Source organism: Pongo abelii, chromosome 6 (assembly GCF_028885655.2).
Source record: "Pongo abelii isolate AG06213 chromosome 6, NHGRI_mPonAbe1-v2.0_pri, whole genome shotgun sequence".
Taxonomy (NCBI): Eukaryota; Metazoa; Chordata; class Mammalia; order Primates; family Hominidae; genus Pongo; species Pongo abelii.
This window is the reverse complement of record NC_071991.2, coordinates 42,865,804-42,892,244: the sequence shown is the minus strand read 5'-3', so window position 1 is coordinate 42,892,244 and position 26,441 is coordinate 42,865,804. Positions and strand designations below refer to the sequence as shown.

Below are 26,441 nucleotides of genomic sequence, written 5' to 3'. Positions count from 1 at the left end.
GAAAGTTTATAAAAGATAAATGCATGGCAGTCAATGAAAGCAGGCAGAGATGGTGGTTAGAAATACCTGGCTACAGACAGAGCATGAGCAGAAGAAAATTGCTGAGGAATCTTTGGGCAGAGGATGGGGCTTCTTACCCTGACTCTGATACAAGAAGATCAGGTCCTCCAATCTAACCCCTACCACGCTCCCCCAAATTGTAAAGTGCCGGTGATCCTGTAGCCGAGAGCCTGTCAACACCACGCCATGTCTGAGTCATGCATCTAAAACGTCTACTTTTGCGCCTTGATATACAGCCCATCCACTGCGACCCTTCATGAGAGAATACCCCGTATTCCCCTGGGAGATTTTATTCTAAATATATGCTGTGACTGTTTGAAGTGCCTGCTGTCCCTGAGTTTTCTTTTTTCTTTTTTTTTTTTAAGCCACAAAACCTAAAATACTTTGATTTTTGCCTAACTACAATTTCTGAAGATGCAACATGGCGTACCCAAATATAATAAAATCTTGTGCAATAAAAATTTTACAGATGTCCTTCTGAAGGGGAAAAAGAAAACAAAAACGGTTTTCCCTTTTCCGGTCTTACAGGAAGCCTGCCCACACTTTAGAAATACAAAGTTCATATATATAGAAACACAAATTAGGCATCTTGGAAAGTCTACAATTTCCAACCACAGAGAAATGAAGGAATTGCTGTGAGTGTTCACATGGCCAGCCCACTGGATTAGAGGAGTCTTTTCTTTTGACCGGCTCAGCAGAGCTAGCAAATAACTCAAGGGCAAGGGGAATGGCCTAAAAAGATGTTTCTGAACTTGAGCTACTGAAAGTCTGCAGTGCGCTTGTGTTGTTGACAGGGCCCACGACTGAGACAAGCTATGCCCACAAGATAAACAAATGTGACCAAAAGTGTATGTCTCATTTTAAAAAGAGGGTATTTCTTCATACACTAAAAAATTCATGGAAAATTTATCACTTTCAGTTCACATCAATCATTAGCTTTGCCTGGATAATTAAATCCATGTGAGCAGATAGATTTTATTATAAAGTATCTTAAAAAATACTTGTGATACCGGTAGGAGATTAAGTAATCCAACAGAGTTCTAAAGAAAAAGTAAAGTCATATCCCATATGATGCTGAGGCTTAGTTTAGGATGTCTTTAAATATTCAATATGAATAAATAATACCGTATCTTTTATGTTCCTGCATGTATTAAGGTTTGCATTTGTTACATAAAACACTTCCTGCTAAGAATTTAAAATGTTAACACTTCTCAAACTCATTTAAAATCTTTACAATTTCTTCACTTACAAAACAGAAAAAAATTATAGTCGATCTACTGAGGTTGACTGAGAAAAGATTATGTTCAGAAGGCCAGAGTGCACAGCTCTAACCACACCACAGTTGCAGGTTTGCAGTTTGCTCAATTCCTAATCTGTATTATAGAAGAAACTGGTCTCAGGCAAGCAGGTGACCAGGTCTGACAAGAAAGAAAGAAAAAAAAAAAAAAAAAAGTCTACACTGAATCAAATACAAGTGCAACCCTCACAAACATCACTTAGAGAGTCAACTTATCACATGTTGATGATGATGATGATGAGGATGATGATGTAGAAGAGAAGGAAAAAAAAGAGGAGGAGAAGGAGGAAGAGAAAGCAGAGAAGAACTACCTTAATACTTCTGAGGCACTTACCATGTGCCAGAGATTTTAGTTAATACTTTATTTGCATTGTCTCAATTTCCACAAGAACACCATGGAGCAGCAGTCATATTATCACCCTGTCCCATAGTGAGGAAAGGATTCCTAGAGGGATCAGCACACTTGTCAAGGTCACACAGCTAGCAAGTGACAAAGCTGGACCTTGACCCAAATTCCCAAGCGTTGAGCCAATCTGTGCAGTCTTTAGGACTTCTCGTCCATATTATCTATATAATAATGTAATTTATGACCAATTTAGGGAGTACATTGGGATGGTAGGCCAAAATTGTATTTGCCATTTGATTACAGACAACTTATACAGTTTATAAGTTATCACGTAATTTTAACACTGATTTGGACAATATTGTGGGAAAATCTAATGAATAACCCACTATGAATGCTGTAACCTCAAAACAGGGTGATAATGAATGAATTCAGATCCCCCTAAGAGCTCTCCCGTGCCCATCGTTCGTTAATAGGACATTGGAGGTCCAGGAGATGGGTCCCACTTGCACCGCTGAGAGACGACAAGGGGAGAAGAAGGGGAGGACAAGGGGAGGACAAGGGTCCCAGGTGTAGAGAGCTCCCAGCCCCTCAGAGGACAGGAATATTCAATGGGGGAAACCGTTAAAACAAACGAACCAAGAACAAGCTGCAAGTTGAATGACACAGAGAGAAAGTTAACGGTTATCTGCTCACTACTGTCAGCCAAAAAAGAAGTACTCATCAGCTGTCCTGAATAATTAAATACCTCACTAATTAGTGGGCATCTTGAAAAGACAACAAAACATAAATATGAGATGGGAAAAGTTTGTGTTCACACATAAGAACAAAAAAATGCAGGGAGCTTTGGCTAAGAGTCTAGCCTGAATTTTTCTTAAAAAGTAAGTCTACTACCGGGGTCTATAAATATAGGTAGAAAGCATGTAGGAGTCCCTCACATTTTCTGTGTGGATGATGTTTAAAAGAGACTCACAAATAAAAATACAATGCAGAAAACTTAAGAATGTGCTCAGAGAAAAAGCCTACCAAGACTATTTCAAACCTTCATTACTAAAAGGAAGGATGAATAAAATAAAACTAAGCAAACCCTGAATGAAGGAAGGAACAAGCCCAATAGCCTTCCTCCTTATTTCTGTATCTACAGAAATAAGACTGACCAGCACTTTTGAAACAGAGAAGTTGTAACCTTTTTCAAAAGCTTAGAAGAATCCAGAAAACTACCCTCCGTGCTTCTGACCACTTTTTAAAAAATGCTCTCTCCACTTAAAAAAAATAATGTAGCTTCCATCTTTTCCGACAATATAATCTGGTTGGGGTGGGTGCGGGGTAGCGGTTGCTGAGACTTAAGGTTATGCGAGGCCCTTTGATCTGAGGAGTGAGCATTCCCCTTTGCTGCAAGCCAACTAATGAAGGGATGAAATTAGCTTTTATCCTGGGCACTTTCTTGAGCAAAAAAACATGCACTAATCAGCTGTCCTCACTAATCAGTCATCTGGCTAATGACCTTTTGCCTTAAAACACTAAAATTTCTGAATGATGTGGAAAAGGGGAAACACAAACCAGTCCCCCTCACTGGAGCTCAATGGATCATCTGGAATTGGAGCCGGGAAGGTTAAATGGCAAGTCTGAATCCTGGCAAGGTGATAAATCTGTAATCAAGAGCTGCAAGCTTTGGCACCTCAATATGAACTTCATTACTCCACAACCAAATTGTATTTTTTTTTAACTAGAAACAGGCCAGAAATAAACTCAGCCCTTATACATTTTTCTTTATATTCTGCCTTTGGAGAAAATCATCTCATACTTGATTTCAGAGTCTTAGTTAATTTCTTAAACTTGATTAGTGCTGAGAAAGGAGCTTCTGATGTGTCTGGCACACTGGTTAGAGAGGAAAACACAGCATAAAGAAAAATCTTCCATATTAAGGAATTTAGCACAGATTTGTTAAAAGAGGTTTGTTTTCACAAACCATCAAAAATGGGAATAGGCAAAATCATTAAATTAAAAAATCATTAAAAATGGAAATTGCGGCTGTTGAGCACTTCTCTTAATGCAGCCTGCTTTCATAACTTCATAACAACAAATTTTTCTCCTGCAGCATCTGTTTGGATGGAGTAACTCTAGTTCTACTTCTCAGCAAAAGTCTCATGTGGATTAGTCACCAATGGACCACTTTCCTGAAGGCCGCCCCACTGAAGACTGACGTTGCTTAGAGACATAAGAAAACATCTCTCTCTAAAATGAATGGGAAGGAAGTAGGGAAAGTAAGAAGGAAAGTGGAAAGAAAATTACACCTTTTAATAAATTATACAAGCCAAAACTTCACAAAGCGCACACACACACACACACACACACACACACACACACACACAGCCCTCCCCATAGCTCCTGAACAAGTGCTGACTGGCATGGGCACTTACGGTAGTGGGGCTCCATGTAACCATTCCTGGGGTCCATGGCAAACACTGTCCCGCGGTACGGCACAGAGGGCTCCGCCAGGTGTGGCAGGGACCCATGGATCTCTTTCTTGATCAGTGAGGCCCTCTCGTCACTCGATGTTGAAGGTTCCTCACTGACTTTGCTGAGCCCCTGGACATTCTGTGGCTGCATAGTGATTGCGTTTCTTCTCTCTCTGTGATAAGTCTGTCCAGGACTTTCATCCTCTAAAGAAAGAAGAAAAATGAAAGCTCTGTAAACTACTTTAAGGAGCAATTAAAAAACCATGATCAATTAGGTCTCATTCTCGATATCCCTCTCCAGGAAAAGAAGTATCTTTCTCATTCAAGGCAACTTTGAAAGCTACAGGGCTGGGACGGGATCTTTGCAAGACAAAATTGTTTATGAATGAGGGTCCAAAGTACACAAATACACAGGGAAGGATGAAGGGGAGCAAGAAATGAGCCTATTAAACTGAGATGTAGGGGTCGGCAAATTGGCATCACCAGCTTCTAGCTGGGTCTGCTCGTGAGGTTTCTGCTCATGGGCTGGCCAACATCTTGCAGGTCCCACATGGAACTGAAACTTTTGCCAATCTAAGACTGTGCATGTCCAGCTTCCCTTTGCCTGCCTGGGGACGCGGGGCCTCCGGGGTGACACAAAGTCCTTCCAGCTACCCACTGAGGTTCTGGTTGCTCCAGGGGGTGTAGAGCCTTTGCCCCTAGAGAATGACCTATTAGGAAGCTATCCAAAAGTTTATGCAGTTTTGTTGTTTTAAGTCAGATTTGCAACCCAGCAAGAGATTTGACAGAGCCAAAAATGGAACAGAAAACTCAATGGTGACAAGGGATAAAGGTGCCAATCATGAAAACCTACAGAGCCTCTTGTGAGATACTTCCTGCTTCTGTCCATATAACAAAGCTGAGACCTAAGAGGAAAACAGAGTGAGACTGAAAGTCCAGGCGTGAGATGGCTCTGAGGGTGAGGAAGGAAGGTGTGGAGGATGTTGATATGTGTCCATGCTCTGATGGGTCCATACATTTCTTCAAACATGTAAGAAACAGCTTGAAGAAATTCCATATACAGCTGGTATTCCAGTTTCCTAACACTTCAGTTCCCTTTGATCAGCAAGAACTTTCCATTTCTCTACTATGGTTCTCTACAAATGTGATTGGATGACCTTTCTATAATAGCAGATCAAAGAACCCATGCATAAAATTAAATCACACTGCCTATGTGAACCCACAACAAGTGGACCAATTCATCTCTTTGAATCATACATGAACTCTAAACTACATGCTCCCAAACAAGTTCCACATTTAATCAACAGACTGTGCTCTGGCAGATAAGTGCTGATGGAAAGAAAGCTGCTGTCCAGGTACCACTTAGACATCTAATGTAAAAACTGTTTCCTATTCCTATCTTAAAAAAAAAAAAAAACTGTATTTGGGTATAAATAATAATATTGTTGTGCATTTTAGATAAACAGATCTTGAGCACATCTTATTCTCATATACAAATTTATCTTCAAAATAATCCATAAAGCAGATATGATTAACTAAGGGCTCCCCCAATAAACAGAAGAATAATGCTTTAGCAGTTTCATAACTCTGTTCAAATTCAGAAGAAAGTAGAATTGTAAACACAGACTTGCATAAAAATACAAACTGAAAATAACAAATACTATATATGTTGACTCAGGACTTGAACTACCTAAAGCCAACAGCAAGTTTAGTCTTTCTGCCTGTGTGTAGGACTTGAAAACTAAGCAATATATTCCTTAGCTTAGCAAATGACTTGCAGAACAGAAAAGACAATGAGGTATGTTTTGGTCTTTACAGAGAATTTGCTGACTACTACAAGGTAACTGTGAAATATTATTTTAATATTGTTTTGTGCAGATCCTCATCTCAAACTTTATAATTAAGGGGTAAATTATATGTTTAAATTACACGTTTAATCTATCAAGTAAAAACAGAAACAAAAAAATCCTGTAATCCCACATGTTCACATTGATTCTCTATGAAAGCAATTCATACCATGCTCCTAGTAATTTTAAAACAAACTACAAAAGATAAAATACATTTTTATTTTCCCTTCTAACTAATATTTTTAGGCAGTAGGTCACCCTTGTACTTCATTAGCAGAAAACCCATAATCTATAGAATAAGAATTTTGCAGTTATGTAAAAGCAAAAGGGTGTCAAAAACACTAAAACTTATGTCAGTTTTATAAAAATTCCTATAACCTACAAATGGGCCAAGTCATATTTTCCACTAATTTGTGCTCTGTATAAAGCCTTTATTTCAAACTTAAATCTGAAATGAACTTCTAGCACTGAGGTGCAAATTCTGTAGAAAGGGACGTTCATTTGGAGGCCAGAAAACCCTTCCTCAGGGGGGCTGTGACACATAATTAGCATTCTCTGGGAAAGATGAATAACCAAACTCGGCTAACCTGTTCCAGGTTTAAAACAGGATTTCCTTGACTTAATCGTCCTAAAATAAATTAACTTTTCTTCTCTTAAAACGGCATCCCTATAATAAACCCTGTCTTAAAAACTACGTGTTTATGATGAGCATTTGAATCTAACCTCACAAATAACTGAATAATGAATGGGTTATGGTCTGGCCAGAGTCCTCCCACCATTCCCCCAACCTCTTGAGAGAATAAACTTGGGAGGGTAATCAGGCCGGGGGAGGGGGGAGGGTGAGTGGAAATGAGGGTACCTTTTAGCTCAATGATTTTCTTAATGAGAGTTCACCCAACAAAAGTAAATATTAAAGTTATAACAAGAAGTAACCAAAGTGCACATTTTTAATACGGAAAAAATTAAATTAAAATTACTATTCCCTTAGTAAAGTTAAATGCAGGCAGGAATTTTTTTTTTTATGGGAAAACTTCCATCGGGAAACTTGCTTTTACAATAGTCAGTGCTACCCTAATTTTACCCAACCACACCTCCCCGCCCCAAAAGGAAAACTCCAGCAGACAAATACTTCATGAAGTTTACCTCCTGTACCGAGTTGCTTTTGACGGGCATTCATATGAAAACCTGACAGTATACACACTCCACAATACAAACAGCTACGAGGCTTGAAAGCACTCTGTATACAGTGAAAGGGACACTTTCCAAGCAATATTCCTGCCTGCTCTTATAAATTTAGCAACCAGTTCAGCAAGCCAAAAGACGAAAGCTGTCTAATCTTGTTCAGTTGAGCCGAGTTGTTCAATAAAGTTTGAGAGTCAGTGCAGACAGGCTATGCCAGGCCAAATTATTGACAGAAACACACTGTCCACCATGGCAACAGGCAGAAGTCTGCTGCAAAAATGTAAGCAAACAGCCCACTGCTCCAAGAGCATCTGCCAATGGACTTTAACAGCCAAACACAAGGCAACTGTTCCCGCTTCTCTATGTTTAACAGCTGCAAGCTCGGGGGTCAAACCGAAACATGCAATTCACTAAAATCTTTCAGGAAAAAATGACTTTAAATACTGTCATCATAATCCCACTTTGTACCTCCTTCTTTTTGCATATCCATGCTCAAGTGGAAGTTAACAAATCCCTGCCCCCAGAGAGCTGCCCAAAGCATCACGTTTTAGAAACTGTCCCAGAATTTCCAAACTCATCCAAAAGCAAGTGACTTCAAGTCGGATACTCTTGGTGCTAGAAACTCAGAAAAAAAAAAAAAAAGTAGGGTCCTTGCAAACAGTGCTCAGGACATTTGCAGTAAAAGTCTGGAGAACGTAATCACGTTGCTGCATGAAGCAGGACTCGAACACGCACTTGTGGGCGCTTGCAGACAAACATCTATCCGATTTCTCATGGTAACCAAGGGAACAGGTTTCGAGTTTTTTTGTTTTGTTTTGTTATGTTTTTTTCTGTCCATGACTTGAAAGAAAAGTTTCAGGTGATTCCTTCAAGATAAAAACAAAACTCTGCCAGGCATCACTAACTAAGGACACCTCCTGTCACCTAACAAAATTAGCTGATTAGGAGCTCACAGTACACGTGTTCACCCCCTTTTCCCACTTAACATCGATTTTCCCTTAAAACCCATTTTAATACCCACTACTCCTCTCTTGTCCCAAGACCTAGAAGATGCGGAGTATAAGAGAACAGACAATACTTACAACACAGTCCCCAGGCTCTGGCTAGCTACTTTGCGCCAACTTCTCTTGGTGAGCTCTCTCTAGCTGCGCAGACCCTCTAGGAATATTCTCGGTGTCTCTCTACCTCCCTCTCCCTCTCCCTCTCCCAGGCAATGCTGCTCCCATTAGAGGAATTAAAAGTGGTTGGAGCCATGCTAAATTTAACAAGCTCATTAGTATTCTTTCTGAGTGCTTCCGAGTGAACTCTCCCTATTCAAGCCTCTCTCTCCAGCAGAAGGGTCAGGCGGCTAATCATTAAATCAAACTAATGTCACCCTATCACAATCAGCCCGAGAGAAGGAGGGTTTATTATTTCAGTTTATGCTAAATAAACGGTTTTACAAATGGTCCCCAAGCAAGGTCAACAGCAGCTTCAATTACAAGACAAACTTAACAAGAGTTGCTATAAACCAAGTACTCTGTATTGACTTAAGAACAGGCTCCGCTCCACATATTGCCACTAGCAGGATTGTACAGGAATGCATATTGTAAAATAAAGGAAGGGGTGAGCTTTTTTCTTTGCCAGAATTTGCGAGTGCACAGCGACTCCTCATTCACCTCTCTCCAACCAGCTAGCCGCTCAGCTCAATTCACCCCACACAAAGGCTGGAGCCTAGACCTCAATGGACCGAGTGAAACATGTTCAAAACTAGGCTCTCTATTGTGACTGAATTTCTTAACATCTTTTCAAAAAGCGGAGAATGCCTTGAGGCTAAAGGAAGAAACAGGCTAATGGTGAATTGGGAATTCTGAGCAAATTTCAGAGCCCTTTCCTCCTAGCTTTTGAGGTTGAAAGCAAGCTCTTTCCTTTCAAGTTTCAAAGTCCTTTTTCCTCCCGCAGTGTCACAGAAGGATTTGAAAAGAAGGTAATTGTGCTCGCAGTCTCCCTGATCAGAGCTTACGTCCTATTTCTGGTATTTCGGAATACTTCTTGCAATAATAGTGCATATAGCTCAATCCCTTAACCGGCCTGCACTCCGCAATTGCTCATTAAATGAACAATTGCGGGTATAAAATGCCTTTTATGTTCAAGGTCTGGATATAAGATAAGCATTCTAGGACTCTAAATTTGGTTTACTAAGGAAACTCTCCATCATTAAATTACAAAACTGAAGTCAGAATATCAGGCTTTCCCAGAAAAGTGGCACTCAGGTTGCAGCCAGCCAAAATGAAGGGAGGACGGGGCAGACAGGGAGGAGGCAACAAAATGTTAAGTGGGGGTGGGGGGAAAGACCGGAGGATACTCAGATTTCTAGCCAAATGAGATTCTAACAAGAAAATACTATTTCCATATTTAAGGTCTGAATTTGTGAAACCTTGTAACTTCTATATTGAATGATATAATAAAGTCATGTTCAAATGAATTAAAATACAGGACTGAGGCTCCCTAAATATGTTGTTGACTAATCTGGACCCCTCACAAGCAAACATCTTCCCCATCCTTAAGAAAAGAAATAACCCTTTCCCATCATTATTTACATCACCTCATGTGATCCTCACAGCAACCCAGTGATGGCGGTAGGGCAAGGTATTAGGCCCAGTTCAGAAAACAGCCGTCATGTCCCAGGTGAGTAAGTGATGCAAAGAAAATTCCCAGTATGCTTTACTGAATCCATACATCCCTGTCCCCTGTTAACACGACAAGAGCTCTATTCCTGGGTAGGCTTTTGGAATGATACCTGGATATGTGCCCCAACATCCACTACCACCACCAGTAAAAAGAAAAAAAAAAAAAAAAAGGAATGACATTGCTATGCACAGAAAATTTCAAAACTGAGACCCTCTCCCATTAAGTTTTTGACAACATAAATCCACTCCTGGGAAACACCAACAGAAGCCCAAATGACAAATCTATGGGGAGACACTGGACCCATGTGGAGGACCCGCACAGGTGCAATCCTCCCCCTTCCACGTGCAAAGATACACACAGGCCCCACTCAGCGCTGCACACCCTCTCCCCCGCACTCCAGGACTCGGTCAGGGGCTTTGTGTATTCCAGGCATTTTTAATGTGTCTCCAGAAGCTTGGGGCCCCGCCCTCCTGTCCTGAACAAGACACAGAGCATCGTCTCTCCTTTCCTCCCAGGAAATTGCTTCGCTGTGTTTGCAAAGAGCATTATTTCATTTTTTTCCTATTATTCATTTGTTGCATCTTATCAGCTTTTATTTCTTTGGTTATTTACATGTTGATGCTCTTTGAATAAAAACCAACGGAATCCAAGTCCTCGCTCCCTGTTTCAGAATTCTCCCCAAGACTGACCAAAGAGAGATCAGAAATGAAAAAGAGAAGAGGCTAAGTATATTCAAAAGCATTGCAGAATTACGCTAGGAAGGGGGAATAAAGTTCCTGTAGTTTTAAAAAGCAGAATATTTCCTCTTTCCATCTAGATTTCAGTTCTGCCAAAGCCAGGGGCTGCTCCCTAGAATGTCTAGAGCTTGGCTTCCAAAGGGCATGAGCAAACAATGCCTACTCTAAGAACATTTCCAATACCCTCGGGGTCAGACTTTGCCCTTGTGCAGCTACACATACATCTCCCATTGACAATGACGGATGACAGAGGGAGGGGCCCAGATGGATCAGGAGAAAGCACTCAGCTTTGTTTGCAGCCTTTAAACTGCACTGCCAGGCCTGCAACATGAGAGGGCTGCAGCAGAATTTGAAGCCTTGGGGAAATTCAAGTGACAAGTCTCCCTCAAAGATTATGGGATTGCTCTCTCTTCCTACTTTCACCAATCAGGAGGTCCCAGGGTGAAAGGAGAGAAAGTAGAAAATGCTCTCCATCAGGCCAAGTGTGGTGGATCACACCTGTAATCCCAGCCCTTTGGGAGGCCGAGGTGAGCGGATAACCCGAAGTCAGGAGTTCAAGACCAGCCTAACCAACATGGAGAAACCCCATCTCTACTAAAAATACACAATTAGCCGGGCGTGGTGGTGCATGCCTGTAATCCCAGCTACTCAGGAGTCTGAGGCAGGAGAATCGCTTGAACCCAGGAGGCAGAGGTTGCAGTGAGCCGAGATCACGACATTGCACTCCAGACTGGACAACAAGAGCGAAACTCAGTCTCCAAAAAAAAAAAAAAAGAAAGAAAATGCCCTCCATCAGAGCCATAGAGTAGCTTAATTGTTTTCATATTGCTACTGTTCTTTTTACCAAAGAATAAAACATAGTCTAGACTGACCAATATCCCAATGGTTTCCACTGGAAACCATTTGCTCTGAAGAGCAGCAGGTTAGAGCTCAAACCAAGGCAAAATTCTCACCTCACTCCCCAACTGCTCAGTTTACAGAGCTCCATTCAACTTCAAAAGAGGTCCCTGGGATAGAAGGGAGTGGGTAGAGAGAGAGCAAGATGAGAATTCAGACAAATGAAAATGCAAAACCTGAAATGGCTGTTCCCCTCACTGCAGCAGAAAGCTTTGATGACATGCAGAGCAAGCTGCCTCCTGTATTTTTTTTTTTTTAAAGGTAATGACAATGATGAGCAGATAACACTATTAGCTTGTCTGAAGCTTCAGCAAGCATGCCTTGTAGCCCATAGGGTTTCCATACATTTTCCTGTGCCCCTGAACCCTCACAAATAAGAGGTCTGCAGCCCCATCTCTACCCCCAGGAGGATGCTTCTGAACATTGATGACGAGGTCAGCGAAGATCGCTGTGACCTGGTTGAACGCTGCCCTGAACAGGCACTTAAGTGCAAGCACCAAACCCAAGGATACTAACCGTCTTTCAAAGGTCCCTACAGAAAGACTTGCCAAATCCAGCATGCACTTGGGAACAGGAAAACATAAACAAAACAGTACCCTTGAGGGCCCCAGCGGGTTCACCTTTAAAAGGGAGGAGGAGATCTACCTTATTTTTCAAGCGCTTGCCAAGACTCTTTCTTGAATTAAGAATTCTAAAACAACGTCATGGAGCTTCTTATATTAGTCTGCTATTAGTTGCCAGTCGCTGCTTACACAGAGTGAGTTAATTAGTGGCATCAAAGGCAGTACAATAAATTCCCAGGAGGGTCAAAAATTTTGCCTTCTGCTTAGTAGCACATTTATGACTATCTCTCTCTGTGACTCACAGTCTCATGAGCATTTAGGTATTCGAGATTTCTTTGAGAATTCAGTTTTAGTCTTTGACAAGCAAAGAATGAAGAGTCTCTCTTTCTTACTTTGCACATACAGACCTGAGCAGTTAAGATTCCATAACGAGATCCACGGCCAACAGTTAAGCAGAAACAATGACAGGCCTGTTCAGAAGGCCAGAGTGTCCAGGTTGCTGCCACCTGGCTGCATCCTCTGATGGGAATGATCCTATCACTCTGGAGATCTAGCCCAGCCCCTGTGTGGCCAGAGGACTTACAGCTTGGTTTTCCTTTAAAGGCATGAAGGAATAAACCTCTGTGTGCAGCAGCTTCTTCCTTTAGCAGTGCTTTCAGATGCTGGTTCCCAGGTCCACACCCTCCTCCCATCACCAGCAAAGTTCTATTTCCTAACCTTTCTAACATTTTTCCAAACTGCAGAAGTGAACACAAACTTAATGGGTTACATCTGGTGTGTTTATGTTGCATGTTTTTGTTTTTAGAAGATCACGGAATGAGAAAGCCTGAGCATATGGTGGTATTATATTTTTAATAACATTTTAGAGACCATGCTTATGCCCTTGCAGGAATCAGGCGCTCCTGGAGAGTGCATTTAAATATCACGATAATACCATTATTGTACCAAAAGGAGCTAGAGGCCACATGACCTCCATGAGGGACAGACAGCAGGGCTCACCTACACTCAATCAGCCTCTGGGCAAAGGCCAGGTGCTGCCTGGGTCAGGTTTCTGCAACAGAAATCCCCTCTAGCTATGGCCCACTGACCTCAGCTATGAAATGTGCATTTGAGAAACCCAAATGAAAATACCACCTTTTGATTCTTCACAATTGTATCTAAGCAGCCTGCTTCTAGTGACTTAGCCACAAAAGTCTGTAACTTTACAAAATCTCAGATAATGGCTCAGGTACTGCCTATGAGGGAGGAGAGAAAGGCCACAAAACGTCACCTCTCACAAAGCACACTTTCATGGCCACAGACATGACGCTAGCTGCTCTCCTTCCTCACGCCACAGCCCCAGGAGTTTACTCACTTAGCCTGTCTCTAAGCCTAAGACATAGGCTGCCATGTCTCTAAACTGCTTAAGGATTCAAATTTTTGGACAAAAGGAAGGTGGGAGGAAGAGAAATATATAATTATTTCTATACAAAATTTCTAAACAAAAAGAAAAATGTCAAGGAAATGCACCAATTAGCATAAAAATATTTGTATGGATTTTTAACTTATATTTCTCAATCGTTTTAGAGTACAGAAAAAGCTGATTTGTTTGTCTTTTATTTTTAATTCTATGTATGACCTTTACTATAATTATCTAAAGAAGTTCAAATTAAGTACATACAAACTGAAAAATTATCCCACAAGTTTCTCTGTTGAAGCCTTGCTTTAAACTATTTATTCCACCTCTTGAAACAACAGAACATAGCTAACATACAGGAGGCTAGGTGTGCACATATTAATAACACCTCCCGCTGGTATAGGACTTTAAAAGATTTTGATAAATTAGCCTATGTAAAATTATGTCATTTTATGTAAAATTAGCCTATGTAAAATTATATCATTTTGATGAATTAGCCTATGTAAAATTATATCATTTTAATTATCTCCTATGCATATGCAAACACCTCCCCAAAATGCCAAAAATACCCTAAGGTCCCGCCCTGAAAACTTGTTAACTCAGCTTTTACCAGCCCACTCTGGAAAGGCATAAATGGGAAATGCGTTAACAACACTAGACTATACTCTGTGCCTCACATTTATTGAGCACTTACTAAACGCCAGGCCAGTGCTACGTGCTCCATATGCACTGAATCTTCACAGACCTGTCCAGGATGCAGTATCATCAACCAGTTATTCAGCTAAACGTCCTGAGGTTTAACAAAGGTTAAGCAACTGGCTCAAAGTCACCCTTCAAGTAAGTGCCCAGCTTGGCATGATTTTCCTGTGTATTATAAATTACTATTAACCTCTAAAATGTGTCTTCTGTGAGGAGTCTTTGAGAGCATTCATTTGCTTGCCATTGTTCTATCTGTATATGTGAACACTATTTTTTTTTTTTTTTCTTTTGAGACGGAGTTTCGCTCTTGTTGCCCAGGCTGGAGGTCAAAGGCATAATCTTGGCTCACTACAACCTCCACCTCCCGGGTTCAAGCCATTCTCCTGCCTCAACCTCCTGAGTAGCATGAGAGAGAGAGCCAAGCACTACACCCAGCTAATTTTTGTATTTTTAGTAGAGACAGGATTTCACAATGTTGGCCAGGCTGGTCTTGAACTCCTGACCTCAGGTGATCCGCCCGCCTCGGCCTCCCAAAGTGTGGGATTACAGGTGTGAGGTGAGCCACCGCGCCCAGTCGAAGACTATTTTCATTGTTAAAATTATTCTGCCTCTTCCTCTAAAGTCCATCAGGAAGAATACTACAGACTTTAATCAAATGAACTTAATTGTAAACTTCAAGCCAGAGTCATAAATGAAATATGGTTCAGAAACTTCTTTGAATTTCTTATTCTACTTCTGTTGTTGCTGTTGTTATTTTTGTCAAGCTCAGGCCTTGGGCACATTTAGTATCTTGCAGTGTAAATGACACCTCTCATGCTGTGGCTAAATTATCTTCTTGTCACCCTATTTCTCCCCACATCTCCCCATTTCTATAGGGTTTCCAGGTTCTGAATAGCTATTTTGCAAAAAAAAAAAAAAAAAAAAAAAATTGACACTGTCTTCAGGGGGACTGTGATGAAGGCTTAGATGCAAGAAGCAGCCTAAGTATTTGGCTTGTGCTTAACTTAACAATAGCTCCAACAGTTAGAGCCGCACATAGTTTATTGAAAGGGGCATATGTCCAAAAGTTAAAGAAGCATATGGTTTACAGAAAAAGGAAAAAAAAACTTGCACTTGGAAGCAGCTTTGCTTGGATTATTTACCAACAAATGAAAGGCCCTTCATGCTGCCCAAGAGTATAATCCCTTCCCACTGGCTGGAAAGGAATGCTAAATGAGTCAATAAAGTCAGAATCATACAACACAGAGACATTCTCCCTCCCCAACTAAAGATGATTATCGAATTATAGCAAATTTAAGAAAGTTTTCTCTTTTTTTAATCAAGAACAAAACCAGACTACTTCTTAAAATGCACTATTAGGAATTGTAACTGTTCCTAAATGTGCCAGATATATTTCCATCCATGCGATATTAAAATTAACAAGCGTCTTTTCAATTTCTTTTAATGATGGGGTATGCAATAAAAATACAGCAGTGCTTCATTTAGCCAAAGGAGTTGGAGCAAAAAAGACCTAAATAAATAAATAATAAACGTGCATGGGCCACTTACCAAAACTAAAATCATTTCATTCAACCTTTTACAGGAGGTGCATGCAGCATTTTGAAAGCAAAAATTCTCATAACACAAACCTCCACTTAAAAATCACTGCCAAGGGCTGGAACCACGGCAGGATGTTATTTCTTTTTCAATTTATTTTTTAATGTTTGGGTATTAATGGCATCAACTGCCATGTAGTATAATAAGGCAGCACAGTGTAATAAAAGGAGTTAGAAAACCTAGCTCCCAGACTTGCTCCTAGCACTTAATCGGTATGTGACCCAGGGTACATTAAAATATATCAGGTTGTCAGCTGCCTCCTCTACCAAAGGCAGATAGTAAAACTTGCCCCTCTTACTTCATAGGGTATTCTGAGGGTTAAACATAATAGCATATGAAAGAGAGCTTTATAAACTGTGGCATTTATGAAAGCTAGGTACTATCACTAATCTGATAATCTGCATGATAATGCAAAACAGGGTGGCAAGATAATCAAGCCCTGGGCCAGGCATTGGGTTTCCAGGCCTTGGGTGTCCAGGTTGAATATCCCTTATTCAAAATGCTTGAGACCAGAAGTCTTTTGGATTTCAAATTTTGTCAGATTTTGGCATATTTGCATATACATAATGAGATATCTTGGGGATGGAACACAAGTCTAAACACAAAATTCATTTATGCTTCACATACACCTCATATCCATAGCCTTAGGGTCATGGCATACAATATTTCTAATAATTTTGTGTATGAAACAAAGTTTTGACAGCAGCCCCTCACATGAAATCAGGTGTAAAGTTTTCTACTAGTGGCATCACGTTGGTGCTCCCAAAGTTTCAGATTTGGAAGCATTTGGGATTCCAGATTTTCAGATCAGGGATGCCCAACCTATACTGCTAGAAATGTCTAATGTTAGGCAAGTCACAGAATTTCTTTGGGCTGCTGCTTCCCCTTATATAAAATGGGACATCTCCTATCAACTTCAGCCAACTTCTTATAGATGTCCTAGGAAAAAGGATGGTGCAGAAGAGAGCTCCGTAACCTCTAAGGCAACAAACCAGTAGACGCCTTCACCAGGCATCAGGATAGACAGCTTAGGAGCGAATAACTGCTGTTTCACAACCAGAAAAAAAGCTCCAAGTTAATAATCTATAATTAAAACTGGTCATCTCTTTTACCCACTTCTTCAACGTATCTCTGGTCAAGCCCAAAATCAACATTTACCAGACAAGTATGCTTAGTTCTTCAAATATCTGTTGAAAACATCAATCCCTTCTACTTGGCTTTCTACAATGACTCGAGACACTTGAAATTTTCCCAAGGAATACATTTGGTTTCTCCATAAACAATATTTACTAAGAAAAATCAAGCAAATTATTTTAGGGTGATTATTGACAACCTGTATCCCCTGACTGCTTTTGTACAGCCTGTGAGCTCAAATATATCTCAAACTTTTTAATGGATGAAAAATAATCAAAAGAAGAATAATATTTCACGAGAGGCAAAAATCATAGGAAATTTAAATTTCAAGGTCCATAAATAATGTTTTGTTGGAACACAGCCAGGCTCATTCATTTTCATGTTGTCTACAGCTCTTTTGGAGCCACAACAGCAGAGTTAAGTAGTGATAGAAACTAAATCACCTGTTAAAATCTGAAAACATTTACTAGCTGGTCTTTTGCAGAAAAGTTGTGTTGTCCTCTGACCTACCTTGTCTCAGGATACGATAAGAACACCCATTAGTAAAACTATGAAACACACCTAGGAAAAATATTCAAAAAATAAGGTAACTATCATCTCCACAGTATTTAATATGAATGCTTTGAAATCTTAAAATAACTATGAGGCAGACAGCAATATCATCCTACAGATGACGGAAATAGGCTTAGAGAAATTAACTTCTCCAAAGTCACAAAGTTAGTAAGTCTGGGATCAAATCAGTCTCCTATGATTCTGAACCTGACAATTATATGACCTAGTGTGGCACATACATTTGTTAATAGGGATGAAAGACGCATATCCAAGAATAAAGTTTTGAGACTTCCTCTTCCCACATAATTGGGAAACTCCTTGCTAGAGGCAGAAACAAATGTAGTCAGGATTCCGACGGAGTGTTTCCACCTCTTGTGTCAAAAATTGGGTAATAGGGTTTAGAGCAGGCTGTCAACACAAACAATACAAACCAGCCCAAGTTGGTTCTTCGCATTCAGTTCATACAGACTCATCCACGTCAAGGGCTCCGTGTGTCCCAGCATGAACCCTGACCTTCTAAGGGGGGTAAAAACAGAATTGCTGCCCTCAAGGCCCACATGACTGATTTTTCTAGATGAGAAACTACCTGAGAACAGATGCAGAGGCTACAGGGTTAGCACAGGGTAAGCAGTAATGTAAACATTAGGTAAAGGCCATGGAGAGGAAAGGCCTCTTCTTCAGGTTTTGACTGTGGGGGGATAGACCAGGCTTACCTTTGTAGAGGAGGTTTGAACAAGAATTGGTTTGGAAAGTCTCTAATTCAAATTTTCAAAGAGGCTGTGATCTCAACCCAACTCCTCAGGGATAGATTCAACTGAACTTCACAGTCTCAATGACTACTCTGATACTCTAAAATATTGCACCTTTGGTTTACGTTGAGAACACATGTAATTTCTTCTGCATTTTTCTTTATTCTTTAATTCACATCTTGTTGACACAAATGGAAAGTACTTTTTTGGCAGAAAAACTTTAAGAGAAATAATAATAGATTTCGCACTGCACTGCTGCCAAGTCATTCAAAGAAGAACTCTTCCATCCTAATCACATTGTCTGGGCCAGTTCTATGAAAGTTCCCAAGAAGAGTTGATGAAAACGGCAAACAAAAGACATAATCGAGGCTGTGTTACTGTGCCTGACAATTCTGTCAATTCTACTGAGTTCCTCTTATCTACTCTACAATCTGTAGACAAAAATAAAAATCTTAGTATGGACCAGCTAGAAAATGAAACAGCCCCTCCTATAAAATGAATGCACCTCAGAGCTCATTCAGCAGAATATTAGCAACCACTACAACTTCAATCCCTGCTTTGTCACAAAGAAGCAGCTTCTCCTTGGCTCTCAAGTAGCTCGGCCTTACAAAGCTCTCTTGCCTAAAGGAAATTCATTTTTGTTTCCCTTCTTATGCATTACTGTCTCTGAAGTCCTGGGGAGGAGTGGTCCAGGGGAAGGAGGAGTAAACACCTTTTTTTTTTTTTTTTTTTTTTTGGTATTTTCAACCTATCTTCAAATCTACACAGCAAACTTGCAATTTCCTGTCAAATAACAACTATACTTACAAACTAGATATCTTCCATCCAAACACTGATCTTTTGCAATACTGACCTCCTTCTGTAATATTCAGGTCACAGTCTTCCTTGCCAAATGCCTCATAAATTACTCAGACTCAAACCAAGAGTTATCTGTCTCTATACACCTGCCTTTCTTTGCCCCACATTAAACAGTACTCTTCTATCTCACCTCCACTTGTCACACCCCTCCGAACACTGCCAAAGAATGCTCATCTCCATCACCAACAGGCCTCTGCTCTGTAGCTGCCTCTCTCTGATTTGCCTTTTCCCCAACTGCAGTTGTCTCTATCCTTTCACTCTGAGTCCTTGTTGAACTCAACACTGCCTCTATCTAATGCACCATCTCTATTTTTTTTTTTTTTTTTTTTTTTTTTGAGACGGAGTTTTACTCTTGTTGCCCAGGCTGGAGTGCAATGGTGCTATCTCGGCTCACTGCAACCTCCATCTCCTGGGTTCAAGCAATTCTCCTGCCTCAGCCTCCCGAGTAGCTGGAATTACAGGTGCCCGCCACCACACCTGGCTAATTTTTTGTACTTTTAGTAGCGACAAGGTTTTACCATGTTGGTCAGGCTGGTCTTGAACTCCTGGCCTCAGGTGATCCACCCACCTCAGCTTCCCAAAGTGCTGGGATTACAGGCGTGAGCTACCGTGCCTGGCCACGCACCATCTCTATTTTTTACACGTCACAACCACTGGGCACATCATAGATCTCATGACCCCAGTGTCTCTCTTTTTGACTTTGTGTGACTTGCACTTGACCCCTAAAGTTTTCCACAATGTTTCTAAGGATTGTTCTTTGGCCAATTTAATGGCTTCCTTACTGTGCTGATGCTTCAGTCTTCCAGCCACTCTGTTCAAGTAATAATCTTTTGCTTACTTGTCTTTTTCAATCTTTGAAATCTGAATGGCTTTAAAATATTACTTTCCAAGCCTATGAATTTTTTTTTCCTTTTGTAATGGGTCTATCTGGATAGACTTGAAATTCATTGCTAGAAAAACACCAAAATGCATGCAAAAATACAGGTTCTGATTTAATGGCTAAGTAGAAAAAATAATCACTAGGACACATCCTGTCCATACCCCTGCAATATACAGACAAGCTTCGAAAGCTGGTGTTTTAATATAGTTGTATATTCCTGTGTTTAAATCTGTTTAAAGAATCTAAAGACTAGGCATGGTGGCTCACACCTGTAATCCCAGCACTCTGGGAGGCTGGGGTGGGCAGACTGCTTGAGCCCAGGAATTCGAGAACAACTGGGCAACATGGTGAAACCCTATCTCTACACAACATGCAAAAATTAGCTGGGCGTGGTGGCACAGGCCTGTAGTCCCAACTTCTTGGGAGGCTGGGGTGGGAAGCTCCTTGAGCCTAAGAGGCAGAGGCTGCAGTAAGCCAAGATCGTGCCACTGCACTCTAGCCTGAAAGACAGATAAAGACCTTGTCTAAAAAAAAATAAAAATAAAAATAAAAATAATTGCCGAGCGCGGTGGCTCACGCCTGTAATCCCAGCACTTTGGGAGGCTGAGGCAGGCAGATCATGAGGTCAGGAGATCGAGACCATCCTGGCTAACACGGTGAAACCCCATCTCTACTAAAAATACAAAAAATTAGCCGGGCGTAGTGGCCTGTGGCTGTAGTCCCAGCTGCTCGGGAGGCTGAGGCAGGAGAATGGCGTGAACTCAGGAGGTGGAGCTTGCAGTGAGCAGAGATCATGCCACTGCACTCCAGCCTGGGCAACAAAGCGAGACTACATGTCAAATAAATAAATAAATAAATAAATATAAAAAAATATAAAAAGGGGTTTTGTTTTGCTTTTTTGTAATGAAATCTTTCATTCTAGGAACAGTCTTAACATTGCAAGGGAAAGCAATAATGAAATGATCATAAAGGAAATGAGGCTTTTAAGTCACTATTCATGGGCCAGGAGCAGCGACATGTGCCTGTAATTCCAGCACTTTGGGAGGCCGAGGCGGGTGGATCACTTGAGGTCAACAGTTCGAGACCAGCCTGGGCAACATGGTGAAACCTCATATTTACTAAAAATACAAAAATTAGCCAGGCGTGGAGATTGCAGTGAGCCTGGGCAACAGAGTGAAACTGTGTCCAAAAAAAAAAAAAAAAAAAAATCACTATTGAGTAGGGTGCGCTCTCTGGTGGGTTATAGCAGATCTGTTACAAATCTTTGGCATTATGGTGTCCCTGCATCCCTACTATAGAAACCATAGAAACCAGCAAAAGTTCTGGTATAATACTTACCCATCCAATGTGAACTATCTTTCTACATGAAGGTTTTAAGTGTTCAAATAATATGCAAAAACATCAGGGTTTTCATGGGGCTAGGAGGATATTTTGTAAATACCCTCTTAGAAATACATATTCCTGAAGCCCAAATATGGAAACATTTTTCCCCACGGACACTTAAACATCAGAAAAGAAGTAACAAATTAGTTTAATTTCACTGATTGGGTCATGAAGACATAATTGTACCATACAATTTATCATGCCATTAAATCATATAGACTGCTGGTGCATTTGGGGGTCTCATTCCCTACTTGTTCTGGATTTAGGTCTTGTCTATAACTAGCTGCTAGTGATATCAAGTCTTGAACTTCTTTTGTATCTGCCTGAGCTGACCACAGAAAGAAACATCTAAAATGCCTCCTAAACGTGGGCAAGTCAATTTTGTAAAGTCACTGAGTATACTAATATTCTAAATAATTCAATCAAAAATGTAGAATCTAGTCTTGCAAACAAAGTTAAAACCATAAAACCATAGATGAAAATCCAAAACATTGGGAAACAGATACTTGGCAAATCCAAAAACTGCATATATTAAATCTTAATGTCAAGAGTACAAAAGCCAACTCATCATAGAGTAGTGAAAATGGAAGCAAAGTTAAAAGTTAGGGTGTTCCGTATGCTCCCCTTCCTAAAAATCTTCTAGAAGCACATGTCACTTCCAGGCTCACAAACCTTGCATGAAGCCCAGGTGTCTGCAAGAGCAACTCCAAACTGCCCAGCCTGAATAGAGGCTCTGAGCATGAAGACCCATCCTCAGCCCCTTCTGTCCCATCTTCTGAGCCTGCTCAACTTTCCACCCAATGTCTACCAGAGCATTTCTTACCTTGTTTGGTAATTAGCTATTCACTTGCGTGTCTCCATCACTAGAATGTAAGATCCTTGAGGGCAGGGGCTGGAATTCAGAACTGTGCTATCTCTTATGTGCACACCACAGGCACTAGTGAATTATTCTACAGATGAATAAATAATTGAATGAATGTGGTGGGACTTCCAGAGAGTGTCTGGAAGTGACAATATACGTTTGCTGCTGTTGCTGTTCTTGCTGTCTTCCAAGGGTGGCCAAAACAACAGGCATCTTTCTGATCGGGATCAGGCCCCAGAGGGAATAACACTGGAGCATCCCTGTGGGCCTTGGCAATGGGGCCCCAAGAAACAAGATGCCAAAAATGAAAGCACAGCTCCAGTTGGGGGGTTGGAGGGACAACAAACAGGGGAGAAGGGGGCAGAGGGAAGTCTCTTATGGCAGCATTCTGCCAGTGTGGTTCTGATTATTTTTTTTTTGAGACAGGGTCTCACTCTGTCTCCCAGGCTGGAGTGCAGTGGCACAATCTCGACTCACTGCACCCTCTGCCTCCCGGGTTTGAGCAATTCTCCCACCTCAGCATTCCAAGTAGCTGGGATTACAGGTACACGCCACCATGCCCAGCTAAATTTTTTTTTTTTTTTTTTAGAGATGGAGTTTCATGCTTGTCGCCTAGGCTGGAGTGCAATGAGGCGATCTTGGCTCACTGAACCCTCTGCCTCCGGGGTTCAAGCAATTCTCCCACCTCAGCCTTCCAAGTAGCTGGGATTACAGGTACACGCCACCACGCCCAGGTAATTTTTTTTTTTTTTTTTTAAGAGATGGAGTTTCACGCTTGTCGCCTAGGCTGGACTACAATGGGGCGATCTCGGCTCACTGCAACCTCCACCTCCTGGGTTCAAACGAATCTCCTGCCTCAGCCTCCCGAGTTAGCTGGGATTACAGGCTCTCACCATCACCACACCTGACTAATTTCTGTAATTTTTAGTAGAGACCAGGTTTTGCCATGTTGGCCAGGCTGGTCTCGAACTCCTGACCTCAGGTGATCCGCCCACTTCGGCCTCCTAAAGTGCTGGGATTGCAGACATGAGCCACTGTGCCTGGCCTGGTTCTGATTCTTTATGCCTCTGTTAGCGCTTGCCAGGTTATCACCTAAGAACATGATATTGCTATTCGTCAACTTAAGGCTGGTGTCCTTTAGTGGAAGACAAAATGTTAAGGACAGTAAGCAATGGGAATGAAAATAAACAAACAGATGAAGGACAAGACAAATGGACACAAACTACCATATTACAGAATTCCTCTCTCCCAGTATCGATTTTCCATCCGTTCCATGCTCAAGGGAGTTGCTGTGGAGATTAATATTTAGCCCATGTATATGAGAGAAGTACAAGATGATTCATAGTTTACAGAGATACCCATAAAATTGGAAACACACCAGCAAATATCTGGCCCTCCTTGAGTTATTAAATTGTCAGTTTAGATATGTTTGGGAATTACTGATAAATTTTAAATAGGTATATACACACTTGAAAGATTAAAGAATAAAAATTTAACAATTTAGCTTTTTCCGTATACATACAGAGAAAGAGAGAGAGAAATAAATGTAACTCTGGCAATTTCTTAAAAAGGTAGGGCATTTTTATGTAGCACATGCTTTTGTTTTTTTCTCTTAACTATCAGCCTTTCATCTTGATGCTGGTAAGGACTGCATTTGCCACAGGCTGATAAGTGGATATGGCAGAACTTCAAAACTCATGTCAGCCAAAGAATTTAGAGAGAGAGAAAAAATCAGACATAAAGCTGGTAAAAAGCAACTATAAAAATTTTTAATGCCTTTTATTTAATTCTACCAAAAGATCACACAGCAGCAGGATCCAGATTTGGTACATCTCTCAAACTCAGCTCATGCATGCACATGGCCTGAATCCAATTTCTTACCCCAAAGATTGTTTTTCATTAAGCTAGTAAACCTAGGAAGGTTGCTTATAAGACCAACAAGTTAATAAACTCCTTCCTTTTAAGACAATTCAAAAGCCTTCCATTTACTAGAGTAAATCAAGAAAAACTGATAAGAAAATAACAAGACATAAGACATAATTCTTCATTTAGAAATGATAGCCTGGTCTTAAGCCAACAGTCATTATCTACAATTTAAATCAGAACTCAATACCTTGTTAAGAAAACTTCATTACTCTCCTCCTTCCTAAAAGTAACGTCAAGGAAAGACAAAAACACTGTGCATTGCAAGTCTGTGCTGTTCTTTACTTTGCTCAAGAGATGTCAGGGGAGAGGAGAGAATAAAGATGTGGGCACAAGAAAGTTTGTGAAAATATTGTTCCACTCCCAACACCAGGGGCACCAAAAAACATGTAGCAGAATATTCACAGGATCACTCTTTGTAACCAAAAATGTGAAGCCACCAAATGTCCATTAGCAGTAGGAGATTCATAAATTGTGATATAGCCACACAAAGGAATACTATACACCAAGGGGGGTGAACATCCACAACTACATATAATGTAGATGAATCTCGTAAACATAATGTAGACCGAGAAGAAGAAGCCAGACACAAAAAGAAAACAAATTTATAAAGTTCGAAAACAGGCCGAGCACAGTGGCTCATGCCTGCAATCTCTGCACCTTGGGAGGCTAAGGTGGGAGGATCACTTGAGGCCAGGAATTCGAGACCAGCCTGGGCAACATAGCAAGAGCCCATCTCTAAAAAACGCTTTAAAAATTAGCCAGGCATGGTGGCACGCACTGGTGGTCCCAGCTACTCAGGAGGCTAAGGCAGGAGGAACACCTGAGCCTGGGAGGTTGAGGCTGCAATGAGCTGTGATCACACCACTGCACTCCAGTCTGGGCAATGAAGTGAAATCCTGTCTCAAAAAAATTAAAAACAAAAAAATAAAAAATAAAATACATGCTGTTAGGTGTCAGAAATCAAGAGGGGCTAGAGGGTGCTGAATGGGTCTGTTTCTTGAGCCTGATTCTAGCTTCACAAATGTTTGGTTTGTGAGAAATTATCTAACTGTCCATTTATGAGATGTGTCCTTTTCTACATGCATATTCTCTTTGGTATAAAATAGTGTCAATTCAAAAAACTTCCAGACAGCCCTTCAATGTCTGCTTCAGATCTGTCTCTGTGCACCCATTCACAAGCACCATTATTTTTCTAAAATATGAAACTTACAGCTGTTTATTTTAGACAGCCTAATATACATTCAAACATTTGCAATATGTAACAAAATGTTACTCTGTATCAAAAAAACCGCCTCAAACTGTGCATGAATAGCCAATTCATTGAAGAAGAAATTTAAATGTGCAGTATGAAAACGAAAATTAGTTGTATTTCATTGTGTTATGAAAAAAATAAAATTGAAACATGATGCTTTTTTTTGTCTTGGTATCAAACGAAAAAGTGCTGGTAAAGGTTTAATAAGGAGCATGCACTGTTATTAGCAGGATAGCATTGGTGCATGTTGAATACTCACATATACATACGCCAATTTGATGATATGGATGACAAGTCTTAAATGTATATACTGGTTGGCCCAATCCTCCCCTTGCTGGGTACATACCCGAAGAAGTAATTCAGGTTCTATGCAAAGACTTCCCTAAAAGGATGTTCACTGAAACAATATTTATAATAGAGCAAGTAAAAGTCCTAAATGGCCAACACTAGAAGATTAATAATGTCCACAATGCACAAAAAAAAGAAGAGAAGCAAAGAGAAGACAAAAAAGAACAGGAAGCAAATGACAAAATGTTAGCAGTGATGGTCATCTGTGAGAAGTCAATTACTTATTACGTCTTATATTTCAATTACTTCTTATATTTCAATTACAATCAATTGAAATATAAGAATATTCAATTACTTCTTATATTTACTGTATTTTCCAATATTTCTCTAAAATTAAAAAAAAAATCAGGACAGGCACAGTGGCTTACACCTGTAATCACAGTACTTTGGGAAGCCAAGGCAGGCAGATCACTTGAGGTCAGGAGTTCAAGACCAGCCTGGCCAGCATGGTGAAAACCTGGCTCTACTAAAAATACAAAAAAAATTAGCTGGGCGTACTGGGACGTGCCTGTAATCCCAGCTACTCAGGAGGCTGCGGCACAAGAATCAGTTGAGCCCAGGAGGCAGAGATTGCAGTGAGCTGAGATTACAACACTGCACTCCAGCCTGGGCGACAAAGCAAGACTGTGTTTCAAAAAAAATAAATAAATAAAAAATAAAAAATAAAAAAATATATACATATGTATATATTTAAAAACTTCTCAATGTAGAAATAAATCTGTTTTTATCAGGGCTGTTTCAAACTTAAATA

General features: G+C 40.6%; 1 protein-coding gene across 6 annotated transcripts in view; it reads right to left on the bottom strand.

The window, feature by feature from the left end:
• Positions 1–26,441, bottom strand: part of GLI3 (GLI family zinc finger 3) — a 275,490-nt gene that overhangs the window by 181,672 nt on the left and 67,377 nt on the right. For 4 of the 6 annotated variants that reach the window (XM_054559275.2, XM_009242840.4, XM_054559272.2 and 1 more), the window contains one exon: positions 4,121–4,363. The exons of 1 other annotated variant lie outside the window; for it this stretch is intronic. In XM_054559275.2, coding sequence (XP_054415250.1) covers positions 4,121–4,310 — 190 coding nt within the window. In that variant the 5' untranslated portion in view covers positions 4,311–4,363. Of the gene's footprint in view, positions 1–4,120; positions 4,364–8,270; positions 11,332–26,441 lie in introns of those variants that run through there. One more of the 6 variants, XM_054559273.2, reaches the window with a different exon arrangement.